The following is a 25,847-nucleotide window of genomic DNA, read 5'->3' as shown; positions in this document are numbered from 1 at the left end:
TCTCAAGACAGTGTGTGTGTGTGTGTGTGTGTGTGTGTGTGTGTGTGTGTGTGTGTGTAGCTTTGACTGTTCTGGAACTCACTCTGTAGACCAGGCTGACCTTGAACTCAGAGCTCTGCCTGCCTCTGCTTCCTGAGTGCTGGGATTAAAGGCGTGCACCACTCAGCTGCATCAGCTTTCTTTAGGAAGCTAGACACTGGTAGGTTGCCCATACCCTGATGACCCTGATGACCCCATACCCATTAATATATGAGCAGCATTAATTGGATCCAATGGACTAAACTAATTAAAAGTCATTAAGTAATAAAAATTTAAAAAGAGGACATGAAATTGGGAGGGAGATGCTTTGAGTTAAGTTGGGTAGCAGAGATTAGCTATGATCAAGATATATTATAGACATGTGTGACAATTTCAAAGAATAAATAAAAATATTATTAAAACATGTTACCACCCCCAAAACATGATTCTGCTTATCACTGGGCTGACAAAGAGTCAAGCTTCAACTAAGCTAACTGAATGCAGGGCTACACTGCATACTCACAGGAGTCCTGTATACATGGTCTATTTTATTGTTTCAATTTTGCACAGGGATAATACAGGTGGTGCCATGATCCAGGCCAAGGAAGGCTTACTGCAAGGCTCACCAAAGTTACTGTAGTGAGAATTCAGCTTTAGCCAGAACCAGCGCTAGCACTCTGCGGAGTCCCTGGCAAGAGGAAGATGCTATGAATAAATCCTGAGATCTCATCAATGAGCTGCATGGATTTGGCAAAGATATAAGAATGTTCCTCAAGAAACTTCTCTGTCATTTACGCCTTGATGAAACATGAAGATGCTGTGTTAAAATTAGTCAGTGAAGGCGTTTAGGAAGCTTGAGGTAAGGGTGTCAGAGCATGGAGGTAACAGGATTGGCACAGCCTTTCTCCGCTGCACTTACTCCTTAGTTACAGAGGGGTAATGATGTTTTCAAAGGTTTTTTTTTGAGGGTTAAAAAAAGCCATGCAGACAGAGAAGCTAAATACATTGACACTGTAACAATTTAACAAGGGCTGTAGGAGCCTGTCTAGCTGGAAACAGTTGTTAGGGGAACCTGTTCTTTCAGAAGCATGCCTGGACTTAGCCCTGGAGTCAGTTCAAAAATGTTTGAGAAGCTCTTGCTTTGAGAAGATTCTCAGCTGAAGGAAAAGAAGAGACACAGAGCAGTGAAGAAGGGATTTTCTAAGTGACTGTCTCACTGTGGCGTTCCAAAGGGTGCTTGCGAGCTAATTACAACATGGCTAGCTGTCAGCTGTTGTCTGGACAGAGGTTTCCGAGGTAAATACGTGTTACTGTGATGATGAGCAGAGCATCCAATGAGGGGGATTTATTACTGTAACTAGGCTTATTACTCTAACTAGGCCGAAATGTGTCACATTTGTTTATGTTGCAGAATATACTTTAACTGTGTGAAGGTTGCTGCATCTGTTTCTGCTGCCTTTGTTAATGATATAAAGATGTGTTCCATTTGTTTGTGCTGCATTTATTTCACCTTGCCTGCCTAAGGCACTTGATTGGTCTAATAGAAAGCTGAATGGCCGTAGCTAGGCAGGAGAGAGATAGTTGGGGCTGGTGGGCAGACAGAATAAATAGGAGTGGAGAGAAGAGGAGAGTGAGGAGGAAGGAATGAGGGAGAAAGAGAGGGACAGAAGCCAGGCAGCTGTCAGCCAGATGCCAGAAGCAGTGAAAGTAGATAAAGAGAAGGAAGGTAAAAAGCCCTGCGGTAAAACCTAGAAGAGAAACAGGTTAAGTTATAAGAGGTAGCAAGAAATGAGCCTAAGATAAACAATAAGTCTCACATCATGATTTGGGAGCTGGTTGGTGGCCCAAAAAGAAGAAATCTGACACACTGTTGCAATGCGTTTGTCCTGAGTGCTCAGTGAGTAGAGTTAAGAGGTCTGCTTGGCCCCAAGCACACAGATCACCCGCCCAGAGAGGGCAGCGCTATAACAAGCAGATGTGGCTGATTCTGCACACTGGACACTCTGAAAAGTGATGTTTTAAATTACATTAAAATTACACTTTAATCTCCCATGCTCTTGGGTGGGTAGAACTAACATAGTAAAAATGGCAGTCTTACCAAAAGCAGTCTACAGATTCAATGTAATGCCCATCAAAATCCCAACAAAATTTTTCATAGACCTCGAAAGAACAGTACTCAACTTCATATGGAAAAACAAAAAACCCAAGATAGCTGAAACAATCCTGTACTTTTTTTTTTCAGAGCTACAGTACTGAAAACGGCCTGGTATTGTCATAAAAACAAACAGGAGGGCCAATGAAACCGAATAGAAGACCTGGGTATCAATCCACACACCTACAAACAAAGAAGCAAAAAACTATAAAATAGAAAAAAGAAAGCATATTCAACAAATGGTGTTCACATAACTGGATATCAACATGTAGAGGAGAAAGTGGGAAATACACTTGAATGCATTAGCATAGGAGACCACTTCCTAAATATAACCCCAGTAGCACAGACCCTCCTGAAACTGAGAAGCTTCTGTAAAACAAAGGACATGGTCAACAAGATAAAACAGCAAACTACAAATTGAGAAAAGAGCTTCATCAACCCCATATTGGACAGAAGATTGATCTCCAAAACATACAAAGAACTCAAGAAACTGGTCATCAAAAGAACAAATAATCCAATAAAAGTGGGGTACAGACCTAAACAGAGAACTCTCAACAGAGGAATCTAAAATGGCTGAAAGACACTTAAGGGAATGTTCAATACCCTTAGCTTTCAGAGAAATGCAAATCAAAACAACCCTGAGATTCCATCTTACAGCTGTAAGAATGGCCAAGATCAAAAGTACTGGTGACAACTTATGCTGGAGAGGATGTGGGGTAAGATGAACACTCCTCCATTGCTGGTGGGAGTGTAAGCTGGTACAGCCACTTTGGAAATAAGTATGTCAATTTCTTAGAAAATTAGGAAATAATCTACCTCAAATCCCAGCAGTACTGCTGTTGGGTGTATACCCAAAGGAAGCTCAGTCATACCCCAATGACATGTGCTCAACTATGTCCATAGCAGCATTGTTCATAATAGTGAGAATCTGGAAACAACCTAGATGCCCCTCAACAGAAGAATGGATAAAGAATATGTGGTATATTTACATAACGGATTACTACTCAGAGGTATAAAATAATGACATCTTGAAATTTGCAGACATATGGATGGATTTAGAAAAAAAAACATATTGAATGAGGTAACTCAGACCAAGAAAGACAAATATCATATGTTCTCACTCATACTTGACTTTTAGACATAAAGCAAAGAAAAACCAGCCTACAGTTCACAACCCCAGACAACCTAGGCAACAAGGAGGACCCTAAGAGAGGCATACATGGATCTACATGGGAAGGAGAAAAAAACCCAAAATCTCCTGAGTAAATTGGGAGCATGGAGGTCACAGGAGGAGGTAGGAAGGGAGGGGGAGGGGAGCAGAGAAAAATGTATAGCTCCATAAAAACAATAAAAAGGAAAGAAATTACACTTCAATGTCTACTTCTGAAATAAAACACATAAAATCAAAATATTTTCCTACCATAAATCCCCTTGGGGTCGAGCGTCACGCCGGCATAGCTTTCTCTTCTGACCCCTTCTGGCTAAAGGGGAAGTGGAAAACATTCTGTTAAGAGCATGCTTACATTTATAAGCCCAGAATTCCTGGAGTCAAGTTGCTCTAGACCACTTTGCCAATTAAAACAAACAAACAAAAAACATTAAGAAACTTCTTTTCCGAAAAGTCAAAGTCGATAAAAATGCTTCCTTGTGAGGAAAAGATTCTGGCTATGTGAATGTTGGTCAGAGTGAACAGTTAAATGGATGCTTGTATAGGTCGGGTGATTTGTCTAAATGCTTTATATATCAACTTATTCAGTCTTTATGAACCTCTGTGAGGAAGGTGCTACCATGGCTCCCAGTAACAGACAAGAAAGTCAGTGCAGAACTCAGTAACTTAAACCCGGAAACGCTGCTAGGAATCTTGGAGCCAGGATTGAAAAAATCAAGAAGCCTGCTCCAGCTCCGAGTGTGAAACAGAGGTACTCATGACGGACAGGCCACAAAGAAGTCAGCCCGGCTTTTCTTTTCAGCAAGGACTCATCAAGTTGCCTGTGGTGGCTTCAAACTTGCCTTAGCCTCCTCAGTGGGTGGAATTACAGACATCAGCCACCGTGCCAACTGAATACATGTTTGCTGAAGTTAATGGCATAGATCAAAACTGAAACCAAAGAGGGAAGGCGTTGGAAGGCCTGCGAGGTTGGTAACTAGTGTGACACTGGACGAGAACAATGTTCTATCCTAAATTAGCAAATCACAATTGTAGGATCTCAGTGGTAGGAAGACGCTCAGCTGGTGGCGGGATCACCAATGCTGAGGCATTGTTGTTTCCACTCTTTCTGCCTGCTTATTCATTTATGAAGTGGAAAATCTCCAAGCTGCAGGGCCTTTAAGTACGTGTGTGCTGTCTATTACTGATTTACATTTGGTATCCAGCCTGACACCTTGCACGTGGATTTCAAGGTGGCAGAAGATGAGTATCAAATAGCAAAACTTGGGAATCTCTGGGCCTGGGGTTTTATTGGTGACTTTTCTTTTTCTTGGTGGATTTTTTGGTATTCTTATTTTCTATAGTACGCAGGTGTTGTTCTTCTATTTGATAATTTTAAGTGTAATTTCAGATTAATGTAAAAATTACAAGAATAGCGCCAAAAATGTGGGAGGGGCATCTGTCAGCTTCCTCAGCGGTTTTTGTGTTCTGTTTACATCATCCTTTCTCTCCCTTGCTTCCGGCCCCAAACGTAATTATCGACACAGATTGTTGAGAGCATGTCCCCCAGAAAAAAAGGAAAATTTAAAAGAACCCTATTTTCCTTACCACCACCCGTAATGTTTTCACTAAGATTTCTCTTCCAAAAGCAGTCTCTAGTGAGAAGTTGATGGAGTGGAGTCCAATTTCCAGAGGAAGCAGGCTGAAGGTCACCAAGTGAGTGGAGGAGCCCTCGATACTCTGGCGCGCACATCTGGAGGACCTGGAGGCCTGATGGCTACCAGTTGAGCCCCCTGATGTGCAGATTCCCTCTGCAGCGGACATTCTAACACAGAACTGAAACACAGCAGGAGAAGAACTGTATCAGAAAACCTCCTCATTAAACCACACGTGACGAAAAAGCAAAAGGTAAGTTAGTGTGCCCTAAATTATGTTGGTCTGGCCACACACTCTCCCCTGGTTTGTTAGCAGTGTCTGGTTCCAAGGCAGAAGAAGACCCCTTTCAGGTTTCTGACAGGTACACATGCTGCCATGGGTCATAGCAATGTCCCCGGTGGCTGAAGACTCAGTGTTAGAACGGCTGCATCTTTCTCAGGGTGCCGTCCAATCAGTTATGCCATGGCAGCTGCATTCTTCGCCCTCTCCCACATTCTGTGTTGCCTTGGGCAGTGGGAGCCTTGGGTTTAGCTGTTCAGAGTCTTACCTTTACCTCAGTCTTTGACTTAAATGACAGTGTGACGGATGACAGCCAGCTCATGCAAAGACTCACCTAGTAGAGAGCCAACTCCACTCCTAATCCTATTGACTTTCCACTTGTACCTACTTGTCTTTTATTTACAATAAAAACACACTCTGGAAGGACAGGTTTACACCCGGGCTCTCCTTTTACGAACGGTGAACGGAAACGGACTGTGTGAGTCCTCTCATTTTCTGGCGACAGTGTCTGTTGATTTCTGGCTCAGAGATGAATATATATTCATCTTCATTTTAGTGAACTGATAGAATCAGGAACTATGCCCGAGGAATACAATCCATAACTTCCAGAAGCACACAGGTGAACCCGAGGGAAAGCACTGCTTGGTTTAGTTTGGTTGTTTTGTTGTTGTTTGGGACATGCAAAATTCAAAAACGAGAGGGGATCAATAGCTGATTTTGTGGGACTCCCCCAAACGTAAAGTTCCTTTTGCCCCTTGGGTGTATTTTTGGGACAGTGCCAACCATGCTGCATGGGGGAGGAGCCAGAGGAGATGATGGGTCAGGGATTCCCCAGCATAGCAGGTGTCAGGCAGAGAAGCATTAAACACAAGTTCATAAAAATCCAGGCATGGCGTCATGAGACTCTGATGCCACACTAGAGAGGCTGGCCAAGGAAGACCCTAACTTTGAGTCCAGTCTGAGCCATGCAGACAGTTCCAGGCTAGCCTGAAAGTCTAGGCTATGCAAACAGTTCCAGGCTAGCCTGAACGACATACTGAGACCTTGTCTCAAACAACAACAAAACAACCAAACCAAAAGACTTAATCCAAATAATAATAATAACTACAATAAATCCTTGTGGTAAGTTGAAATTAGGAAAGAACTTTTGAACCTGATGGTCAATATGGGTAAAAAGCTACATGCAGCAGTATTTCTGATTTCAGTGATTGCCACGAGGCTAAGACCAGCCACGAACTCTAGACATCTAAACAAATGACAGCCTGAAGGACAAGGGATGCTTGGAAGATGGGAATGACACCAGGATGGGACTTGTTGTCTTTTTGACTGAGGGTGGGTTCTATTAGTGCTTTGAGTTGAGTAAATCCCAAGTAGAAGCCTTCCACCTTGCTGGCTCGGGGAACCAGAGGGCAGAGTGAGGATGTCACCGCGGCGGGAAAGATGGTCACAGTATGCTGACCCTTGACCTACACATAGCATGGTGCTAAGTATCCCAGCTAAGGCTAAAAGGACTGCACTCCAGAGTCTGGGGTGACAGTTGTCCAATGTCTGCTAAGATATGTAAGCAAACTTAAATATTCTTCAGAGGACCAGAACAGAACCTAGAATCTCCATATAACTTCAGTTAACAAGGTAGCAGGTGTGATCCAGAATGACTAGCCCTCAGCGCACAGGACGACAGTCACACTATGAGAGGGAAAGGGACGGCGTTAGCCCTGAACCACGATGCACTTGTTTTGATGTAACGGACGTATTGATGAGCTAAAGATTCGATACAGCTGGTGCTGCCATAACCATCACAGCTCAGTTGTGTTGCCGTTTATCACAATAGCTTTGGCTGCCTGTGCTGTGGCCGTGTAGGATTGGGGAGCTAGGACAGAGAGCGATCATAGAAAGCAATCTGATTACAGACTCCAACGTTTTAAATCAAAGTATGTTGATACGAGGGTAATAAAATTGACAATATCTTTATTTTCTCAATTTTTGATGTAAAAAAATGATTGTAATTTATTTAGAATGGAATTTCTGCTGAGCCCACTATTATTTTTAATACTCATAGTCATTAGACTGACAGAAAGCATTTGCTTTTCTTCATAAAATTCTAGTTTTAAAGATTCCTTTTATTTTTGACTGTGTACCTGTGTGTGTGTCCACAGTTGAACGCAGAAACCTGCAGTCCAGAGAGCTGGAGGCACAGCTGGGAGCGCCTCCCCACGTGGGTTCTGGGAACCAGAATCAGGTCAGAGAACTCCACACTCCTAGTGGCGGAGACATTTCTCCACCCCACCCCTTTTAGGGACTTTAAAAAATTTGTAACATACTATTTTATTTGTAAAAATTTGTAGCATGCTTTTAAAAAATCAATTATATACTATTAATATTTGTAATGATCGCTGAATACAAAATTAGAGTCTTAAAATAAGTTCTGAAATATTTTTGTTATATATAAATATATTTGCATCAAAATATAACAAGATGGTTAATAGAAAAAGATACAAGCATAAGCATCAAGTATAAGTGAGTAGAATAAAATTGAATTAAAAGAGAAAAAGAAATGATGTAATAACTTATTTGAATATTTAAAAATACATTACTTTGCTATTTAGAGTCCATTATGCACATTCAAATGATGTAATAGTCTTATTTCAAATACTGATGTGATTTTTAAATATTTAAAATTATTTAAAAAGTTATAGATGGCATCTTTTAAAAGTTTATAACGAAAGGTTTTGTATGCCAATTTGAGTGTGCCAACGGAAAGCACAGCTTCTGTAAAAATGTTAGAGGAACCACCGACACACTCAGTCCTAAGAATAAAACTAGAGATTTAAAAAGATAGTTTGATTTGTGAACAGTGTTGGGTTTCCATCTAAGTCTTGTGATTTTGATGAAACCTGCCAGCCTATTGTATAGTTAGTGGCAGAGATGCCCTCCGGAGAAAACACAAATGGGAAGGTTCCCCATGGCTGGAGGTTTTCACTGTTCGGATCCTGAGTGAGGGAGGCTGTGGGGGTTGGTGTAATTTTAGGCAGTGTGGTTATATGATGATTCATGAGTAGCTTGTACAAGGGAGAGAGTAAAGACATAGGTCTGGAGGATAAGAGGAAAGGTTTGAGTCAATCAATGGCTGGGGGTCTCTATGGGGTTCAGACTTGCTACGGAAATATTGGCAATGCTTAGCAAAGTGGCAAGGAGGCTATGGCTGGAGGGGAGGTGTTGAAATCAAGATTTCAGGGAGGATAACAAGATCCACAAAGAGAAGATGAGCAGGGGTAGTGAAGAGGCAGCACAGGAGAGCGCTGCTAGCGTCACGGGACCGAGGAACTCAGATGAACCGCGTGTGAACTCCCTCTCTGAGAAACTCAGCACGGCAGATGAGCTCACATGGCCATGTTCTAGCCTTTCCTTCTTTCTATCCCACTCCACATGCCAAAGTGCAGGACATTTTCTAGGACAACACTCAATGCCTGGGCTTATTGGAGTTGAGTGTGTGCGTGTGTGTTATTTTAATGACACCCCCTCAGACAACTAGAGAGCACTTTCTTTCTTTGTTATTCTAACAACGAATCACGACTCACCATTGTCCCTGAAGTCCTGTAATTGTAAACGGTTCCTTTTAACTGGATCTGCTCCCCTCGTACAACAGAATACGGTATGTTCATCTCCAGAAAGATATCTTTGAGCACTTTTGCCTTGAGTGTATCAGCAACACATATACCTTTAGTCCAAAGGGAAAGCAAGGTATGATCATATTAGGGAATTCTTATCATACTTCATCGGTACTAAAATGTGTCAAAATAATATTTCATTTGTTTGCCAAATATTTAATTCTATTTAAAATATGAGAATGCTTATTAGTTAGAGTACCAAATCTTTTTGCATATATAGTGACGGGCCCATTGAATGACTAGAAAACGTTGCTTGTGGAGACTAAGAGTTTGTGGGGACAAGAGCGTGGGACAGATGAGAGTAACCCAGAAGTTGTTTGTAACGCGTCTCTGTTAAGTCAGTTCCAAGGGACATCAGCCCAAGAGAGGACGGAGCTTTATTTTTAACTCGCCCCAATCTCTCACTGCTATCAAAAGCGAAGGAAAGGAGGGATTTGATCACAGCGCTGTAACCAGCAGCTCGTAGAAGAGCAGAGGAAAGTCAGTAGTTTGACAGGTATAGCTGCATCGAAGTCTTTTGAAAAGAAAGAAAATTAAAAGTTTGCCTCTTATAGCCTAGACAAAAGAAATTTACAGTAACAAAGAATTACATCTTGTGGTTAGCAATGTCTCCTGAGACTCAGTGTCTTACCGCTGTCTGAAATGCCGATGCCTTGGACCTCCCAGGTAGTGAGTGAGTCAGGCAGCACAACCTGCAGCTGGTTCCTGGAACATTCATCAAACATTGGGATTTGTCACCAACTTGATAAGCTTTAGACTCACTCAGAAGCCAAGCCTCTGGGTGTACCTGTGGAGGACTGTCTTCCTTAGGCTAGCCTCTGGGTGTACCTGTGGAGGACTGTCTTCCTTAGGCTAGCCTCTGGGTGTACCTGTGAGTCACTTTCTTGACGGGGGTTAACTGAGGAGTAAAGATCCACCCTAAAAACGGGCAGTGGTGTCAGGCAGTGGTGGCGCACGCCTTTAATCCCAGCACTCAGGAGTCGAAGGCAGGCAGATCTGTGTAAGTTCAAGGCTAGCCTGGTTTACATAGTGAGTTCCAGGACAGCCAGGGCTACATAGAGAACTCTGTCTCAAAAACCCAAAACAAACAAAAAACCAACAAAAAAGGGCAGTGCCATTCCCTAGGCCTGGGTCCGCGATTTCCCTAAGAGGAGAAGCCAGCTGAGCAGGAGCGTTTGCTATTCTTGCTTCCTCCCCATCAATGCCTCAGGCTTGTGCCCGTTCTTCCCCACAGAGACGGACTGAATCTCACAACAGTGAGCTATAATCTATAATCAACCCATGGTCCCTTAAATTGCATTTCCCAGACATTTTATCACAGACACTGGAAGAGAAAACGTACACTATTCAGCTTCAGTGAAACACTGGAGTTGACAGTTTTACATCAGCTATTAAGGCAAAACTGATCCAGATGTATTCAGCATCGCCCCCTCCCCCATCTCAGGTTTGGAGCCATTGCAGCTGTGGCTTGAAGACTGGAGGGAGGACACCCTTGAAGCAAGGCCCTGTCAGAGCACACACGCCTGCTGTTACATGTAACTGTGACACAGCTTCTAAGAAACCAGTGCGATTGAAATCTACAGGCGAATCTAAGCCTGCGTGTTTCCTGTAGCTCTGGTGTACTGATTCTTCATTAGGAGCGATACCAAGTGCACAGTGTTTGTAAGCTATGGTCCTGTTGGCGTCTAGTGGAAGACAGTTATGCAGATATTAGACATGAGTTGCATGTCAGTGTACCCACTGTACCAAGATGGTGTTGAAAGAGTCCAGTTAACACATTCATATTTACGTGTCCTGGATGTAACACAGAGATCTGGACTCAAGTTTTGCTTTGAGGTATTGACTTTAAAGAGGTAAAGAGACAGGCTTCTCAAACACCACGTGGTCCCTGCAACAGGGGTTACTGGGACTAGGAATTGATCTAATCGTGTTCTGGTGCAGGGATAATTCTATATCTATCTATCTATCTATCTATCTATCTATCTATCTATCTATCTATCTATCTATCTATCTATCTATCTATCATCATCATCATCATCATCATCTATCTATCTATAAATGTTACTAGAAGCACTGAGTAAGTAGCAGTGCTGGGAAGAAGGGATTCACAAGGGGAAGATAGGAAGAAGTGTGGAAGACGGATTTACAAGGGGAAGGACGAGGAGATGCACACAGAGGACCTGGGCTGGGCACCAGTGCAAAGCCAGTGACGGCTGGACTGGAAATGATGAGATGGGACCCAGTGTTTTCAACGCTGCCTTCAATACCAGCTACAGAGAGGCTTCCCATTAAACTGAAACTCTAATAAAGAGTTCAACAAAGCATAACTCCATTTTTCTTTCATCTGTTTTATATACAGCTGCTTTTATGTTGAAAATAGTTGCCCAATATGGCATATAGCACATAGCTAACTGAATGCCATAAATGCATATTAATATATCGTATAGCACATAACTAACTGCGTGCAGTAAATGCATATTAATATATCATATAACACATAGCTAACTGCATGCAGTAAATGCATATTAGTATGGCATATAGCACATAGCTAACTGCATGCAGTAATTGCACATTAAAGATAAACCAAATAGAGTAGTACCCTTTCTTAGTAATAACTGATGTTGCCCTGGACTCAATTCTCAGACAAAAGTATACTAAACACTAAACAAAGAAACAAAACAAAATTTAACCTGATAGTGACATTATCTTAATAATAGGGAAACAGTAGTGTCAAGATTTTGGGCAATAATATTTGAATTTTCCACATCTTCTGCCAGCAGAACATAAACACACCTTTTGGGAACATGATGAACTTCCCATAGCCAGCTCTCGGGAAAGTAGCTTCGAATGTCTGCTTTCATTGCTGGTAACAGGGTCTTTATGTCTAGGGGAAAATATATTTAGTTATAGAAGCCAATATAAATTCTGCTTACAGGTGAATATTTAAATAAAACCATGCATTTGTGTCTTAACTGTTTTCTAAAAGGTCAGTAAGGCATGGTGCTTAATGATTTAAAATGGAACTTTAAAACCTTAAAATGCGTCTACTAAGGACATTGGAGAAACAGTGAAGAAACATCCCAGGACTTGTCTTTCTGAGATTGTACACGAAATCAGGGAGCCCATAAAATTATCCGCAATTCTGTGATCTTGGAAATTAGATTTCTTTTTTTTAAAGATTTTTATTTATTTATTATGTATACAACATTCCTTCCATATATGTTTGTATGCCAGAAGAGGGCACCAGATCTCATTACAGATGGTTGTGAGCCACCATGTGGTTGCTGGGAATTGAACTCAGGACCTTTGGAAGAGCAATCAGTGCTCTTAACCTCTGAGCCATCTCTCCAGCCCCCGGAAATTAGATTTCTATTAGAAAACATGGATCGTTTCTGCGATCTCCAACTTAATTGGTAATTTGCAGTTCCTTTAGTAGATGGGCCATCTGCTTCCACCCAAGATGCATTAATAGGGGGCTAGGGATTTACCACCAAGTCTAGAAACAGAAAACCAGACACAATATCAGAAACATCAGTTTTCAGACATTAGCATGGGCAGCATGGGCCTGGGATCCCTGAGGAGGTCATTCACTCGCCAGGGCAGGCAGAGGAGCCCACGCAGCTTGGTGGCCTTGGAGATGTGTGGCAAGACAGATGGGATTCTGGGGGGCCCAGCTCTCTAGCATAGGGTGTAGACTCAGCAGGGAGGGGGTGCAAAGTGGGTACCACGCAGCCAAAGCCAGCTGGAGGATGCCGGCTGAAAAACTGGGAAATGAAAAAAATGTGTACTAGATTGTTCATCAAAATGGTGCGTCATTAGCCAAATAATATCACGGTTATGGTAAAATGATCCCTAAATGGCATGAATTTTTTTAAAAATTGCAATGTCTTTTATGTCTGTAGGATGTATCAATTGAGATTGATTGTGTTGGTAAGATGCACAGCTAAGCAAAACAGAGTAGAAAGGGGAGAAGCCTTTTGCTTTTGTTTCTTTCTTTTGTTCCCTAAAGATGATGCATACATGAAGGTCTAAAAGTTTGGAAAACAGAAAGTTTTATAAATTCTAAAGAACATTGTTGGCTGAAACTGAAAGAGGACTTCCAGTTTTATCACAAGTGAGCAATGTTTTGCTCTGCTTAGAGGTCTTTGGCTGCATTTGGTCAGTGTAAACACAACCTTATTTATTTATTTTTGTTTTTTCAATTTAGGGTTTCTCTGTAGATTTTTGGAGCCTGTCCTGGAACTTGCTCTGTAGGCCAGGCTGACCTCGAATGCACAGAGATCCACCTGTCTCTGCCTCCCGAGTGCTGGGATTAAAGAAGTGTGCCACCACCGCCCAGTATAGACTTCATTTTCAATGGTCATAACAGAAATATAAAATTTTAGGATTCAAGGGTCTTTTGGGTTTAACCAATTCAAGACTCCTGCTTGAGGCTTAGTCAAGCTTTGGGAACGAGTGGGCATTAGATTGACACCGGATCAGGATCTAGGCTTGACTGGGAATTATACCATTCCAAATCCCCAAGAATAACAGAAGAGTTTGGATATGTATGAGTGATCGTTTCTTCTTTCAGTTTTTCCGAAACATCTAGGCTGCCTTTCTTAGCAGCATTAATTTGCATAAAATCCCTCATATCAGATAGGATTCTGGCAGAAAAACTCATACTTACGCATCCTCCCCAACTGTACAAGTTTAAGAGACGCTTCTTGTCGGATCTTGGTTGCGATGATACAACACTCATTGAAAGCCCTGACACAGTTTGGGCCAATGGTGACCCTGGCAACTCGTTGTGCACAGGTTTCATGGATGTTATGCCGGGCTCCATCAAAACAACATTTCTTTGGCACTTGGTGCTTGTATTTAGCAGCTGAAATAGTGACAACACAGAAACCCTTATCACACACAATCCTGACATCGCAGGTTTAGAACTCTCAAGGGATATTTAGTTCCTGCCGTCAAATAGCCTCCTCACTACAGCAGTTGGAGCTGGCCGACTGACCAGCTTCTTTTTGGGAAGTCTCCAAAAGCAGGGCAGAAGCGACCTCAGCAGGTGGTCTGTCCCAACTGGTGCTGAATGGTTGAAGGGCCTCCGGCAACTAAGCTAAATACTAACTTTTGAAAGACTTCAAACACCCTTTTGAGTAGAGCAAATTAAATACCCAAGAGACTTTGACATATTTAAAGATGGTTATTGTTATTATCCTTGTTTTTCTAACATCTTCCTGACCTGGTCTGCAGCCCTTTCACCAAGGGTGTCCCTCTTGTCTTGTAAGAACTGTCAGAAAAAGCATCAAAACTGATGGACTTGTCTAGGTGATCCTTCCTAGTCCATGTTCTTTATATGTTTACGGGTAAATAACCTATTAAAACTGGTAAGTTAAATTAAATTTTATTACCAAAAGATGGTTAATTATCACAAAAATCTTTTAAATAATTTTCAGTTTTGTTTTCCTTTTGTTTTCTGAGACAGGGTTTCTCCATGGAGCCCTGGCTGTCCTGGAACTCACTTTGTACACAGGTTGGTCTAAAACCCACAGAGATCCACCTGCCTCTGCCTCCTCCTGCATGCTGGGATTAAAGGAGTGCATTACCATGTCTGGCTTGAATAATTTTCATTATCTATATTTTCTAAGGAATAATCTAAGTTCTCAACCTTCCTAATGCTACAACCCTTTAACACAGTTCCTCACGTTGTGGTGACCCCACCATAAAATTATTTTCATTGCTACTTCATAACTGTAATTTTTCTATTGTCTGAGTTGTAATGCAAATATCTGTGTTTTTCAACAGTCTGAGGTGACAGCTGTGGAAGGGTCACACTCGCAGGCTGAAAAACACTACTCTCAGCGCTATTAGCTGTTAAGTACATAAAAGAAATAGGTTTCTTGTCAACCATGGATTTTGCCAGAATAAAATCAAAGAACATGATTTTAATTACTAGATGAAGTTTGTAGGAAGGAAGCACTGGCAGCTAAAAGTTGATCTCTTTAGTTTCTAGAGATAGAAATGCCTCCTTTGTACTCCAAGTACCAGACACGGAAGCCAGAGTCTGTGCGTGTGGGTGAGCTCTACACTCAGTAAAGACAGGCGTCTCCAAGTTAAGGGTACAGCCAGTGAAACACCAGCTTTGTTGGGTTAACCTTTGGGAAGGCGGTGATCTGGACCGCCACACATCTCTTTTTTACTCATCCTTCGGAACTTGGGGAGGGTCTACAGGGTTTCATTTCCGACAGCGGCAATGTGGCCATCATGTTTTTCAAGCAGAAGAACCTTGCAGCCCACCTTGTTCCTTTATTTTCTTCTGCAGGAGGATGTGCACGTCTCTTTTTGGCCTGAGGATTTCTTCACATGATTCATCTGTTTTGAAAAAGACAGAGATATAGAAAATTGGGGAAAGGACATAAAATCTAAAATAAAAATAAGTTTCATAAGAGTATTTGAAACACCCCGAGTGATTGATTTAAGAAGTCTGTACCGACAGCCTGATTCAGATTAGGGTTATTGCATAGCGCTGCACAAGACCCTTTGCATGCATGCTCGAATTGTGTAGCTTGGTGTTCTTGTGGGGCTCCTAACAGTGGGCGCAGGCATGTCTGCAACTCTTCTGTCTGCTCTTGGGACCCCTTTCCTCCTACTGAGTGCCTTGCCCAACCTTGATATGAGGGTTTGTGGCTAGTCTTATTGCTTCTTTCTATGCTGTGTTCAGGCGATATCTCTGGGAGGCCTGCTCTTCTCTGAAGTAAAATGGAAGTCTAGTGGAGAGGAGAGGTGTGAGGGAGAACTGGGAGGAGCGGAGGGAGGGGATGCCGCATTCAGGGTGTATTGTATGAGAATAAATAAACCAGGCTGTGGTGGTGCACGCCTTCAATGTCAGCACTCAGGAGGCAGAGGCAGTCTTTTCTACAGAGTGAGTTCCAGGACAGCCAGGACTGTTACACAGAGAAACCCTGTCTCAATAAACCAAATAAATATATTAAATAAAAAGAAAAAAAACTAGATTAGACTCTGTGTTTCTGCGTGTTCCACCTTTGAATATAACACGGTTCATCAAGGATCTAGCATCATGTACTCTGGTTTGTCTTATAATCTTGGTTTTGAATACGGCTGCTTTTCGGATCCATTGGTTACATTTAGCAGGAGATACATCGTTGTTGAGTTACATTTTCCTCTTTTAATTTTGTTAAACATTTATTTATTTGCTTGTGTGTATGCATGTGTGCACTCACATGCAAGTGTGCAAGCGGAGGTCAGAGGACGGCTTGCAGCGGCTGCTTCTCTCCTTCCACAGTGGTTTCCAAAGATCAAACTCCAGTCATTAGGATTCGCGAATACTGGCACCCACTGTGCCATCCCGCTGGCCCTGTCTTTTATTTGTTTTTAGAGCTGTATTGCTTTAAATATGAGGATGACTGTCATGGTGTCAAGTAGAACTGTGAACATTTTTTTTTTTTTTTGGTTTTTCAAGACAGGGTTTCTCTGTAGTCTCTGTAGCTTTGGTGCCCTTCCTGGAACTAGCTCTTGTAGACCCGGCTGGCCTCAAACTCCCAGAGATCCACCTGCCTCTGCCTCCCAGGTGCTGGGATTAAAGGCGTGCGCCACCACAGCCCGGCTTAGAACTGTGAACATTTTAAAACCACACAAACAAGATCACTGCCATGTGATATCTGCTATCAAAGAGTTGTGGCACCAGAGGACAGACAAGACGTAGGACTAAGGTGTTCAACGGTGGGGTTTAATGGTGGCAACATGGAGGAACCATAGAGTTTTAGAAGCCAGAGGTAAACTGGGGAATCACAGCCGAACTGCAAACAGACCTAGTTTCTATAAAATCCTCTGCAGCAATGGAGGAGGCCATGGCTAATTGTGCGCAGAGGAGAGAGCCCCCCGAGGAGCTTGTTCACTGCTTTTGAGACACGGTTGGCCTCCAACCCAGTCCTCCCGCCTCCGCCTCCCCAGTGGCTTGGATTTGCGGATGTGCACCCTGGCACCTGGAGGGCATTCTTATTCTAGCTGAAACAGGCTTATGGGGAGAATGCAGCCTCCAAGGAAGAGCAGGGTGAGAAGGGGTTGGGTAGGCCAGGAAGATAATGGGGGCACTGAGGATTACACTAAAGAGGTTGTATTTTATCTTGAAAATGAACAAAACACGTTAAGTTGTGTGTATGTGTGCAACGTGTGTACATGTGCATGCTAGTGTGTGTGAAGCTGCATGTGGAGGTCAAAGGTCAATGTCAGTTGTATTTCCCGTTACTCTCCACCTTTATGCATGCATGCATGTATGTATGTATGCATGCATGCATGTATTTGATATCTATGGATACTTTGCTTGCATGTATATAATGTGTGCATGCCTGGTGCCCCAGGAGACCAGTAAAGGACATCAGATTCCCTGGAACTGGGGTTCTGGATAGTGTGAGCTGCCATGTGGGTGCTGGGAATTGAACCTGGGTCCTTTGAAAAAGCAGCCAGTGCTCTTAACCACTGAGCCACCTCTACAGCTTCTGTCCTACTTTCTGAGACAGGGTCTCCCTGAACGTGGAGCTCTCTGGCTGGCTAGACTGGCTGGCTGCTGAGTTCTAAGGACTTGCTTCTCTGCTCCTTCCCCGATCTGTACCCACACTGGATACCTTAGGGGGACTCTATAGACTCGGGGCCGTCTCTGGAAGTGGGGTAAAATGAGGGCTGGAGGAATTTCCCAGCCACAGAAGTGCTGAATGTTTTACCGTGTTGCTGGGAGTCATCCGCGTTTGCGTTGGTGAGGAATGTGAGTCCAGCCAGACGGAACACATCTGCATTGTTACGGCCGCCACCTGCCCCACAGCCCAGGTCATGCTTATCGAAAGCTTGAAACACCTGTCCAGAAAGGCAAAACACTGATCTTATCCACCACAGGAGTAGTGGAATTAGTCATCATGCAACGTTGACAAATTTGCGAGACACGGGGACACATCTAATGATCAAAGACACCTTTCCCAACTTCATTCCTTCAGTTGTATTCATAAAAACCTTCCTATCTAAAATCAACCAAAAATTAAGCCTTAAGCAAATAGTATTCATGAGGAGAATCTTAGGAATTGTCTCAGAGCATATACTATATAGAATGCATGAACATATATGTAATACACACACATGCACATGCAATCATACATGCATGTGTGCACACACACACACGCACACATGTTCACACACATGCACATACACACATATAGATCAATGTGGGAAAGAATGCACACACATATGCATACACATGCACACACATATAAATCAACATGGGAAGGATACACACACATGCACACATGTGCACACACATGCACACACACGTATAAATCAGTGTGGGAAAGGATGTACACACATGCGCACACACACATATAAATCAGTGTGGGAAAGGATGTACACATACATGCACACACACATTCACACACATATAAACCAACATGAGAAAAGATGTACACACATGCACACACACATATAAATCAGTGTGGGAAGTATGATGGGATGAACTAACAGACAAAACTGATTTTTGTTTTGGGAAACACTCTAGATTCTAAGAGGGAAAGCACTACAGGTGCTTTATTATGGCTTTAATTTTGACTCAAGAAATGTCCTTTCTTCTCTAAATGTTTTTAACTTCATAGCTTCTTGGTTCGTTCTGCCTCCACAAAGAAACCCAAGCCTAGGAATAAGAGCTGACTGTGGTGGGGTAGATGAGAACATGTGGGCCTTGGCCATTTCCACATCTGCCCGGAGTACAGACTTCAGGGAGAACTCAAACCAACAAGCCAAGGAACTCAGGGTTCTCTCCTGTGCTGCTTCTGTCACTACTTCCCCTGACCCAAATCCTCAAACTCCCAAGTGATGAGTCCAACGGCTCCCATAGTCCCGCCTGCTGCCTGCTTACGGTGCTTGCACCTTTATTTGGCAGACCTGAGAAGGACAGCCAACCTGCGCGTTAGGGACAAATATGAAGATGGCTTTCCTTTAATAGGAATTCCATGTCAAGTGTTGAACAGCAGGCAGGGCCCCTAGTTCCTCCCTCGCAACCTGCCCCAGGCGCTGTGCCACACTAGCCCACCCCACGGTTGCCACGCAAGTGGACTTAACTCTTTGCATGGGCCTTTTGACTTTTTCCTGGACTCGGTACACAGCACTGTCAACTGCCGCGAGTGCCACCCACGAGTCTGCGTCAGTCACCATTTCAAGGGACACAGTTTGGCCTGGAGAATAGACGTCTGCATCTGGAGACAGATGAACCTAAAGGATTTGAAAAAGAAGATCATTTGTATCTGATAAACCAATCAAAGGCAATGGCTTTAGCCCACCTCCTTTGCCCCACAAGAGAGTCACACTGCGAACCAATCAAAGCCAAGGGCTTTAGCCCTCCTCCTTCACCCACAAGAGAGTCGGACTGCGAACCAATCAAAGGCAAGAGCTTTAGCCCTCCTTCTTCACCCACAAGAGGGTCGCACTGCACTGTGGATGCTGCCATGTGCACGCGTGTCTCACCTGCAGCTGGTTGCCACACTTCTCTTCAACGTTTATCCAGACTGAGTCAGCCACTAATTCTGCTGTCTGCTCTCCTGTGACAATGTAATAGACCAGGAGTCTGGCTGAGGGGACCATGTCCTGTGTCACTGGAATGTTTATGTTTTGATAAGATGAATAGAGAAGTTTCTCTTTTGTGCCATACTGTATAATTTTGCCCTTGGATAAAATCTGAAATTAAGCAGCAACAGCAACAATCAAACAACAACAACAACAGCAGCAGCAGCAGCAGCAACAACAACAACAATAACAACCAGAAATGGAACCTGCGTCCAGGATGCAGTTTGGAGCCAGAACAAAAACTACACCGAGACAGGGAGATTACCATATGTTCCTACTGGGTGCTGGGTTTCACATTTAATAAACTTTAATTCTCACAATACAGCAGTGACACAGGAATATTTATCTCCACTGAAAAAACTGAGGCTGAGGTAGGTAAAGTGCTTAGCACAAAAGGGTGAGGACCAGAGTTCAAATCCAGCATCCACATAAATGTATGTACAGCAGCTACCAGTAATCCTAGCACCCACAAACAGGATCCCTAGGGGCAAGCTGGGTAGTAAGATTAGCTGGTCAGTAAGTTCTGGGTTCAGGCAGAGAACCTGCCTCAATAAACAGAGATGGTAGAGGGGGCTTGCTGTCAGCTTCAGGCTTCCACATGTGTGCACACAGACACAAGCATCTGCACACGTGCTCTCATGTAAATGTGAACTCACTTACATGTAGGCATGAGTAAGCACCCACAAAGAAAGAAGGACTCTGAGGCACAGGAGCTCACTAGTGTTAGCTTTCAGGCATCTGAACTGGCCTGTCTTTGGGGTCCTGACAGGATACATGCTCAACTGTGGCCACTAAGAGCACCTCCTGTGCACATTTGCTTTTAAAAGGTGGGCCTGCCCACCTCCTCTTTCTCTTTTTCTCTCCGCTTTTTTGCTTGTCTATTTTTCCCTTTCTCTCCCTTTAACCATCTCTTCTCTTCTGCCTCTCCTTGCCCCAGAGATCGGTCCCCACCCCCTTGCTTTCCTCTTTTCCTGTTCCCTTTCTCCTAATAGCCCCTCCCACCTGAGCTCCGTCACATGGCGCCTTGCCCTCTCCCACTGCGCTTTTAAATAAACCACTATAAATGTCATACTGATTCTAAGCTCAGAACTACATAACAGGAAACCAAAGAGCTCTGCTTAAAGCTGGACCTGCTTGAAATCTTAAGTTTGCTAAAACCTCCCTTGTCTTTTTGACTTAATAAAAACAACAACAGTTGTGTAAGCAGAGCAGAGTCTCATCTGTGGATTAGGTTTTAAAGTCCTGGATTAGATTCTAAATGGGGACTTAGAGTTTAAAAAAATGACATGAAATCAAGATGTCTTCAAAGGTCCTGTTGTCTTGTCCTTAGATATTAGGATTGCACTCATCATATGCAGCCCGTAAACAGTTCCCCTAATTCTTTCATCGGTTAGCATGGTTTCTATGGTCCTTGTTTTTCAATGTCTCCTAAAGAACATTGGAGAAGTCACCACCTGTTTGCCCTGGGGCACTGGAATAATTCATTCATCTCCTTGGCAAAACTGTTAGGCATCTTTTGAACCCTCTTTCTGAGGCTGTACCAGGTTAACCGTACAACTCTTGGACAAGAAACTGGAGAATGTAACGCAATTCTTACAGGAAGCCCCCTGCTGTGACAAGGAAATAGACAAGCTTGAATTAGGTGTAGGTAAGTAATCCTTGGCTGTGAAATAGAAGGAGGTGACGTAATGAGATCAACTGTCTTGGATGGAATCACTGGATAGGAAATCAGGGCTCCTCAGTTCAAATCATCACTGTCTCCCCTCTCTCTGCTTTATGGATGCTTTGTCTTGTGGCCTCTCTGTCCCCCTCTGAAACGAGACTCATGCTCTTCCTCAGTGTTTAGATAGCTGTAGGCCATGTGCTCAGAAACACAGATGTGGAAGTCACTACCCCCCTTCTCTGCCAACAGGATGGTGTTCTGGGCTGGGGATTGGGCAGAGATCGCTCTTCATTGTACTTACCAAGTAATTATAGTGAGTTATTTTGTCAATATATGGACTCTTGGGGGTAACAATAATATTCAGGAATTCTCCCACAAACATGGGCTTGTAGTTTTCAGTCCAAGCAATATAAATGTAACTTTGGCTGAGAGATGAGTATGTGATTGCTTGATACTCTTTGCTGGCTTGATTTTCTTCTGGAAGTTCTGGGACATCAGTTTTGACCTAGAAAGGAAAATTTCAAAAGTCCTCATGGGCTGTGTGTAACTGCTTCTGTAAAACATACCTTTTGATTTTTTCATATTCCTAAATTTCCCCTATGCTGGCTGCTAAAGAGAAGAAACATCTAGATTATTCCAGTGTTTGTAGAGTTGTGGTGTCAAGTAACTTTAGAAAGTCTATGGAAAGTACAGAGGGGAGGGTGGGCTGTGTGGGGAAGTCTGACCAAGCCAAGAGAAGGACCTTCCAAGGCAGGAAAACGGGCACGCTTCCTGAAATACCATGGTGAACTGGAGATGACCCGGTAGAAGAAATGAGGTAACTCGCCAGGGCTGGAGTACACACCCTAGTGGCTGTCTCACCAATTTCAGTGGGAAGTAGTGACGCCGGCGTGCCACTCAGGGGACGGTGATGCCTGCTTTCAGGTGGGGGAGGGTTCCTAGCTCATGTGCTGGAGTTATCCTAAGATGCCCCATAGCGACCGTTAGCTTCAGCCAGGGACCTGAGCTATTAGCCCGCTTGGGTTTCACTTGGGAACTTGAACACATTTTCTGGGGGTAAAGATGAGGAAGTGAGCTCCAAATTGAGTAGTTAATGTATCAGGGAAAAAGGGGAGACTTTCACATCTGACTCCTGAGCGACCCTGAAAAGATAAAATATGCGAGCGTTGAAAAGGTATATTCCTACCACTGATCTCCACTGTTGTGCCTACTCTGACACTTCTGAATCTTCTTGGCATAAAAGGAAATAGTTAATTTCCAAACAACAAAAAAATCTGACATCATTCGAGGTTTTGAATTCTGTCCCCATGACCATTCACAACATGAGCAAACCGGTTCAGGTACGTGTTTTGTTTCGGGTGCAAAACTGTGGGATTCTTCTGTGGACTCGTGGATGAAATCAGCCACGTTTGGTCTGTACGTCAGGCGAAACACACAGTCAGAAACACAGCCAGAACATTCAGCTCACGTTAAAGTGCAGCGCCGTCACTTCAGATGGGAGATTGACAACAAAGGGAGCGACTCCATCGGTGGCGTGAGTGACACTTCTCTTGGGCTCCAGGTCAGAAGTGTCCTGATTCTCAGCGACTGCTTGCGCCGTCAGAATGACTGGGATCCCGCCGACCAGCTGATCAAGCGAGTCCTTAACCTGAACCTGTTTGCCAGAACAATTCCATCAAGACTCAAATCAGAACAACTCTAAAATGGCTTTCTTTCCTCTCCACCTCCTCCAGCCTGCCTACCTTAATGGAAAATGGAATCCCAGGCTTCAAGAAAAGTGGAGTAGCAACCAAATTCATTGTGTATGGAGAGATGACGTATTTGATGCCAGGAAGGTCAGCTTCTTCTGAAAATCCACCTATGAGGGGGCAGCAGGCACTGTGTTAATGTTCCAGGAAAAGTGATGGTGGTCTGTGGGATGCCTGACGGGTCTGTGTACCACAGACTTACTTGTCCCCTCCACCCACTCCTGCCTTCAATCCCTAGCCGGTTGTAACCGGAGCAGGCTTCCCGCGTGCGGACAAGAAGCCCGGGCTTCTGAAGCCTATGCAGACAGCTCCCTGTCAGATGTCAGCTGTCCCTGCTGCTGCAGTGAGGCAGGCTACAAAGAGACAGAGGGACGTGAAGGACGGTGCCACCTTTCAACAGTGGCTTCAGGTTCAGTTGAATGTGTTCAAAGGATCAGGGAGAGAGCAGGGAACCCAGAGGCTGAGCCTTAACAGGTGGAGAAAACTAGAGAAGAATCAGACACTTTGACACTGGGAAAAGCCCGAAGTCATACTTGAAGAGCATCATTGGATTGCCCTGCAGCTTAAAATTAAACAATAGTAAGGATAAGGTAAAAACCTCTAGTTTCCTCAACCTCCTTCCTATTTTCCCCGGCAGCCAGACCAGACAGAGCTGTCCTCAAGCAGGTGTCACTGCCCCCCCTTTTCTCTGGCCTCTTTAAGGAGGGAACCCTGCCTTACCCCATCTACCAGCCCTGCCTCCAAACCCCAGCTTTTCTTCAAGACTGGTCATCTTTAGGACAGTGTTGTTGGTTACTGCACAGTCATCCCGAAGCCCACCTCTTTACAGGCTCAGAGCCTGTGCAGGATTCTTGCCCGGGTCCCTTGCTAACTGCCTTTGTGCTCATCCAATACTAATCTGCATGTGACGTGGATGCTTAGCTCACATGTGAGATCCTGTACATTAATAAACAGCCTTTGAATATCTCATAACTATTGCTTCTATTTGAAGCCAATTGAGGAACAAAACAAAGGTGAGAAAGGTACATTACTACCATGTTGGAAACAAAAGCCAGGTTATGGAGTGTAAGGTAACCACCATCTCTAGCAGCCCCTGAATCTAGCAACGCTTGGTATTCAATAACATAATATTTAAGTCCTCTATCCTGCAACCAGAGATGGAAATCTCAGTGGGTGAAGGATGCCTTGGGAATCACTGAAGATTATTATTGTAAAGAAAAAGCTAGAATTAGTGTGGTTAAATTGCTTATTCAAGTTCAGTTGGGGGTTTGATATAAACCTGAAATATAAAACCATATTAGTTATAAATGCATACTAGAAGACAGCTTGACTCAGCTTGGAGTAGTAATTACTAGCTATTAAAAGTCATGAGAGCCAAGTGTAAGACACATGTTAGTAATCCCAGCATTTAGGAGGCTGAGACAGTAGGATTGCTGTAGGTTTGAGGCTAGCCTGTGCTACATAGTGGGAGCCTGTCTCAGAGCGACAACCATGGGAGGGGATTTGAGAACTACAGACAGTAAGTTAATTAAACACGCTAATGACATGGCAGGACGGCCCTGTGAGGAAGAAGCTGGATGAGGAGAGGAAGGAGTGGAGAAGCTGGTGCTCAGGCGGCACTGGGTGTTTGACATGGATGATGATGGTGCAGTGACTGGCACTTATGTCACGCCTTAGCAAACAGTTTACACACTGGGTGCCAGACGTGCAAGTGAAACAGCTTTGGAGATACTGGCAAATGCCGGTTTGTTTTCGTGGTTCTGATGATAGGGAGGGGGCTGCTGAATAGCACAACAAATCATCCACTAATTTGGAGGAGGAGAGTTGAGACAGGGCTTCTTTGTGTTGCCTTGGATATTGTCCTGGAACTCGCTCTGTAGGCCAGGCTGGCTTCGAACACACAGAGATCCGCCTACCTCTGCCTCCTGATTAAAGGTGTGCGCCACCATCACCCAGTTCTGCACTCATTCATTTTTAATGTCATAAAAAGGAAAGGAAAAATTTAATTATGAAAGAAAAATGTGAAGGGGCTGTAGAAGTCACTTACACTATTGATACGATGTCTAAATCTACACCAAGAGGATGTTGTACAGACACACACCACTTACCTGAAGCTTCTGTGACTGTCACAGCGATATAAAGGTACTTGTCATGTAACTCTTCTAGACTTTCATATGACAGTTCTTTAACTGCTGTTTCAGAATCAAACGTGAGGCGAGCGACTCCATTGATCAACTTTTTAAAAGGACAAAAGGAAGAGTCAAAACAGAGAACATGAAAAACTTCGGTCTGCTTTTGCTAGCCTCTCGAAGGCGAATTCCAGAAGCCACACACATATTATGGTTATAATTAAAGTGACTGGGCCCACAGAGACAGCCGGGATGCTGTTTCCTCTCGCTCGTTCAGAGTTACAGATGTGGAAGGGCTTGGGTCATCACATGGTCTTTTGAGTACCAATTGATAATACAGTATACAGGTTTGTTTATATCTTATTGTTTAATTATGAATTTTATTATTGAATTATTAAACGATACTATTTCTCCTCTGATTTGCTTTTGAATTATTTCTTATTAGAAAATGTTTTGACCTGGAGCAGGCGTTTCTGTATGATTTAGCTTGATTGACCTAGGGCCTCCTAGGACCTCACGCACGTCTAACATGCACTTCATCATTGAGCCACACCCTTTGTCTATTTCCTTTAAATCTCAGTGCTTAAGGTAGAATCTTGAATTTTAAAATGACTCTTAATTTACATTTTAAATAAATAAATAAGCTAAATGCCTGATCATACAAAATTCACAATAAATGGGTATGCAAATGTATAGAAAAGAGAGGAGCCCTCATGCCATCTGTGGGGTACTGTGGAAAGAGAGGAGACCTCATGCCATCTGTGGGGTACTGTGGAAAGAGAGGA

At 43.5% G+C, this 25,847-nt stretch overlaps 1 protein-coding gene across 1 annotated transcript in view; it reads right to left on the bottom strand.

The window, feature by feature from the left end:
* LOC101988201 (complement C5-like) overlaps positions 1-25,847 on the bottom strand; it is a 101,889-nt gene that overhangs the window by 38,896 nt on the left and 37,146 nt on the right. Inside the window, exons 9-22 of the mRNA XM_005345998.1 lie at positions 25,042-25,168; positions 22,928-23,043; positions 22,654-22,839; positions 21,487-21,690; positions 19,424-19,633; positions 19,022-19,171; positions 17,644-17,773; positions 15,203-15,277; positions 13,590-13,787; positions 11,714-11,804; positions 9,552-9,625; positions 8,831-8,970; positions 4,926-5,153; positions 3,591-3,651 (exon numbers count right to left, since the gene is read on the bottom strand). Coding sequence (XP_005346055.1) covers positions 3,591-3,651; positions 4,926-5,153; positions 8,831-8,970; positions 9,552-9,625; positions 11,714-11,804; positions 13,590-13,787; positions 15,203-15,277; positions 17,644-17,773; positions 19,022-19,171; positions 19,424-19,633; positions 21,487-21,690; positions 22,654-22,839; positions 22,928-23,043; positions 25,042-25,168 — 1,990 coding nt within the window. The remainder of the gene's footprint in view (positions 1-3,590; positions 3,652-4,925; positions 5,154-8,830; positions 8,971-9,551; positions 9,626-11,713; positions 11,805-13,589; positions 13,788-15,202; positions 15,278-17,643; positions 17,774-19,021; positions 19,172-19,423; positions 19,634-21,486; positions 21,691-22,653; positions 22,840-22,927; positions 23,044-25,041; positions 25,169-25,847) is intronic.

The sequence above is a fragment of the Microtus ochrogaster genome, chromosome 4, assembly GCF_000317375.1.
Source record: "Microtus ochrogaster isolate Prairie Vole_2 chromosome 4, MicOch1.0, whole genome shotgun sequence".
Classification (NCBI taxonomy): domain Eukaryota; kingdom Metazoa; phylum Chordata; class Mammalia; order Rodentia; family Cricetidae; genus Microtus; species Microtus ochrogaster.
This window is presented reverse-complemented; position numbering and strand designations above follow the sequence as displayed.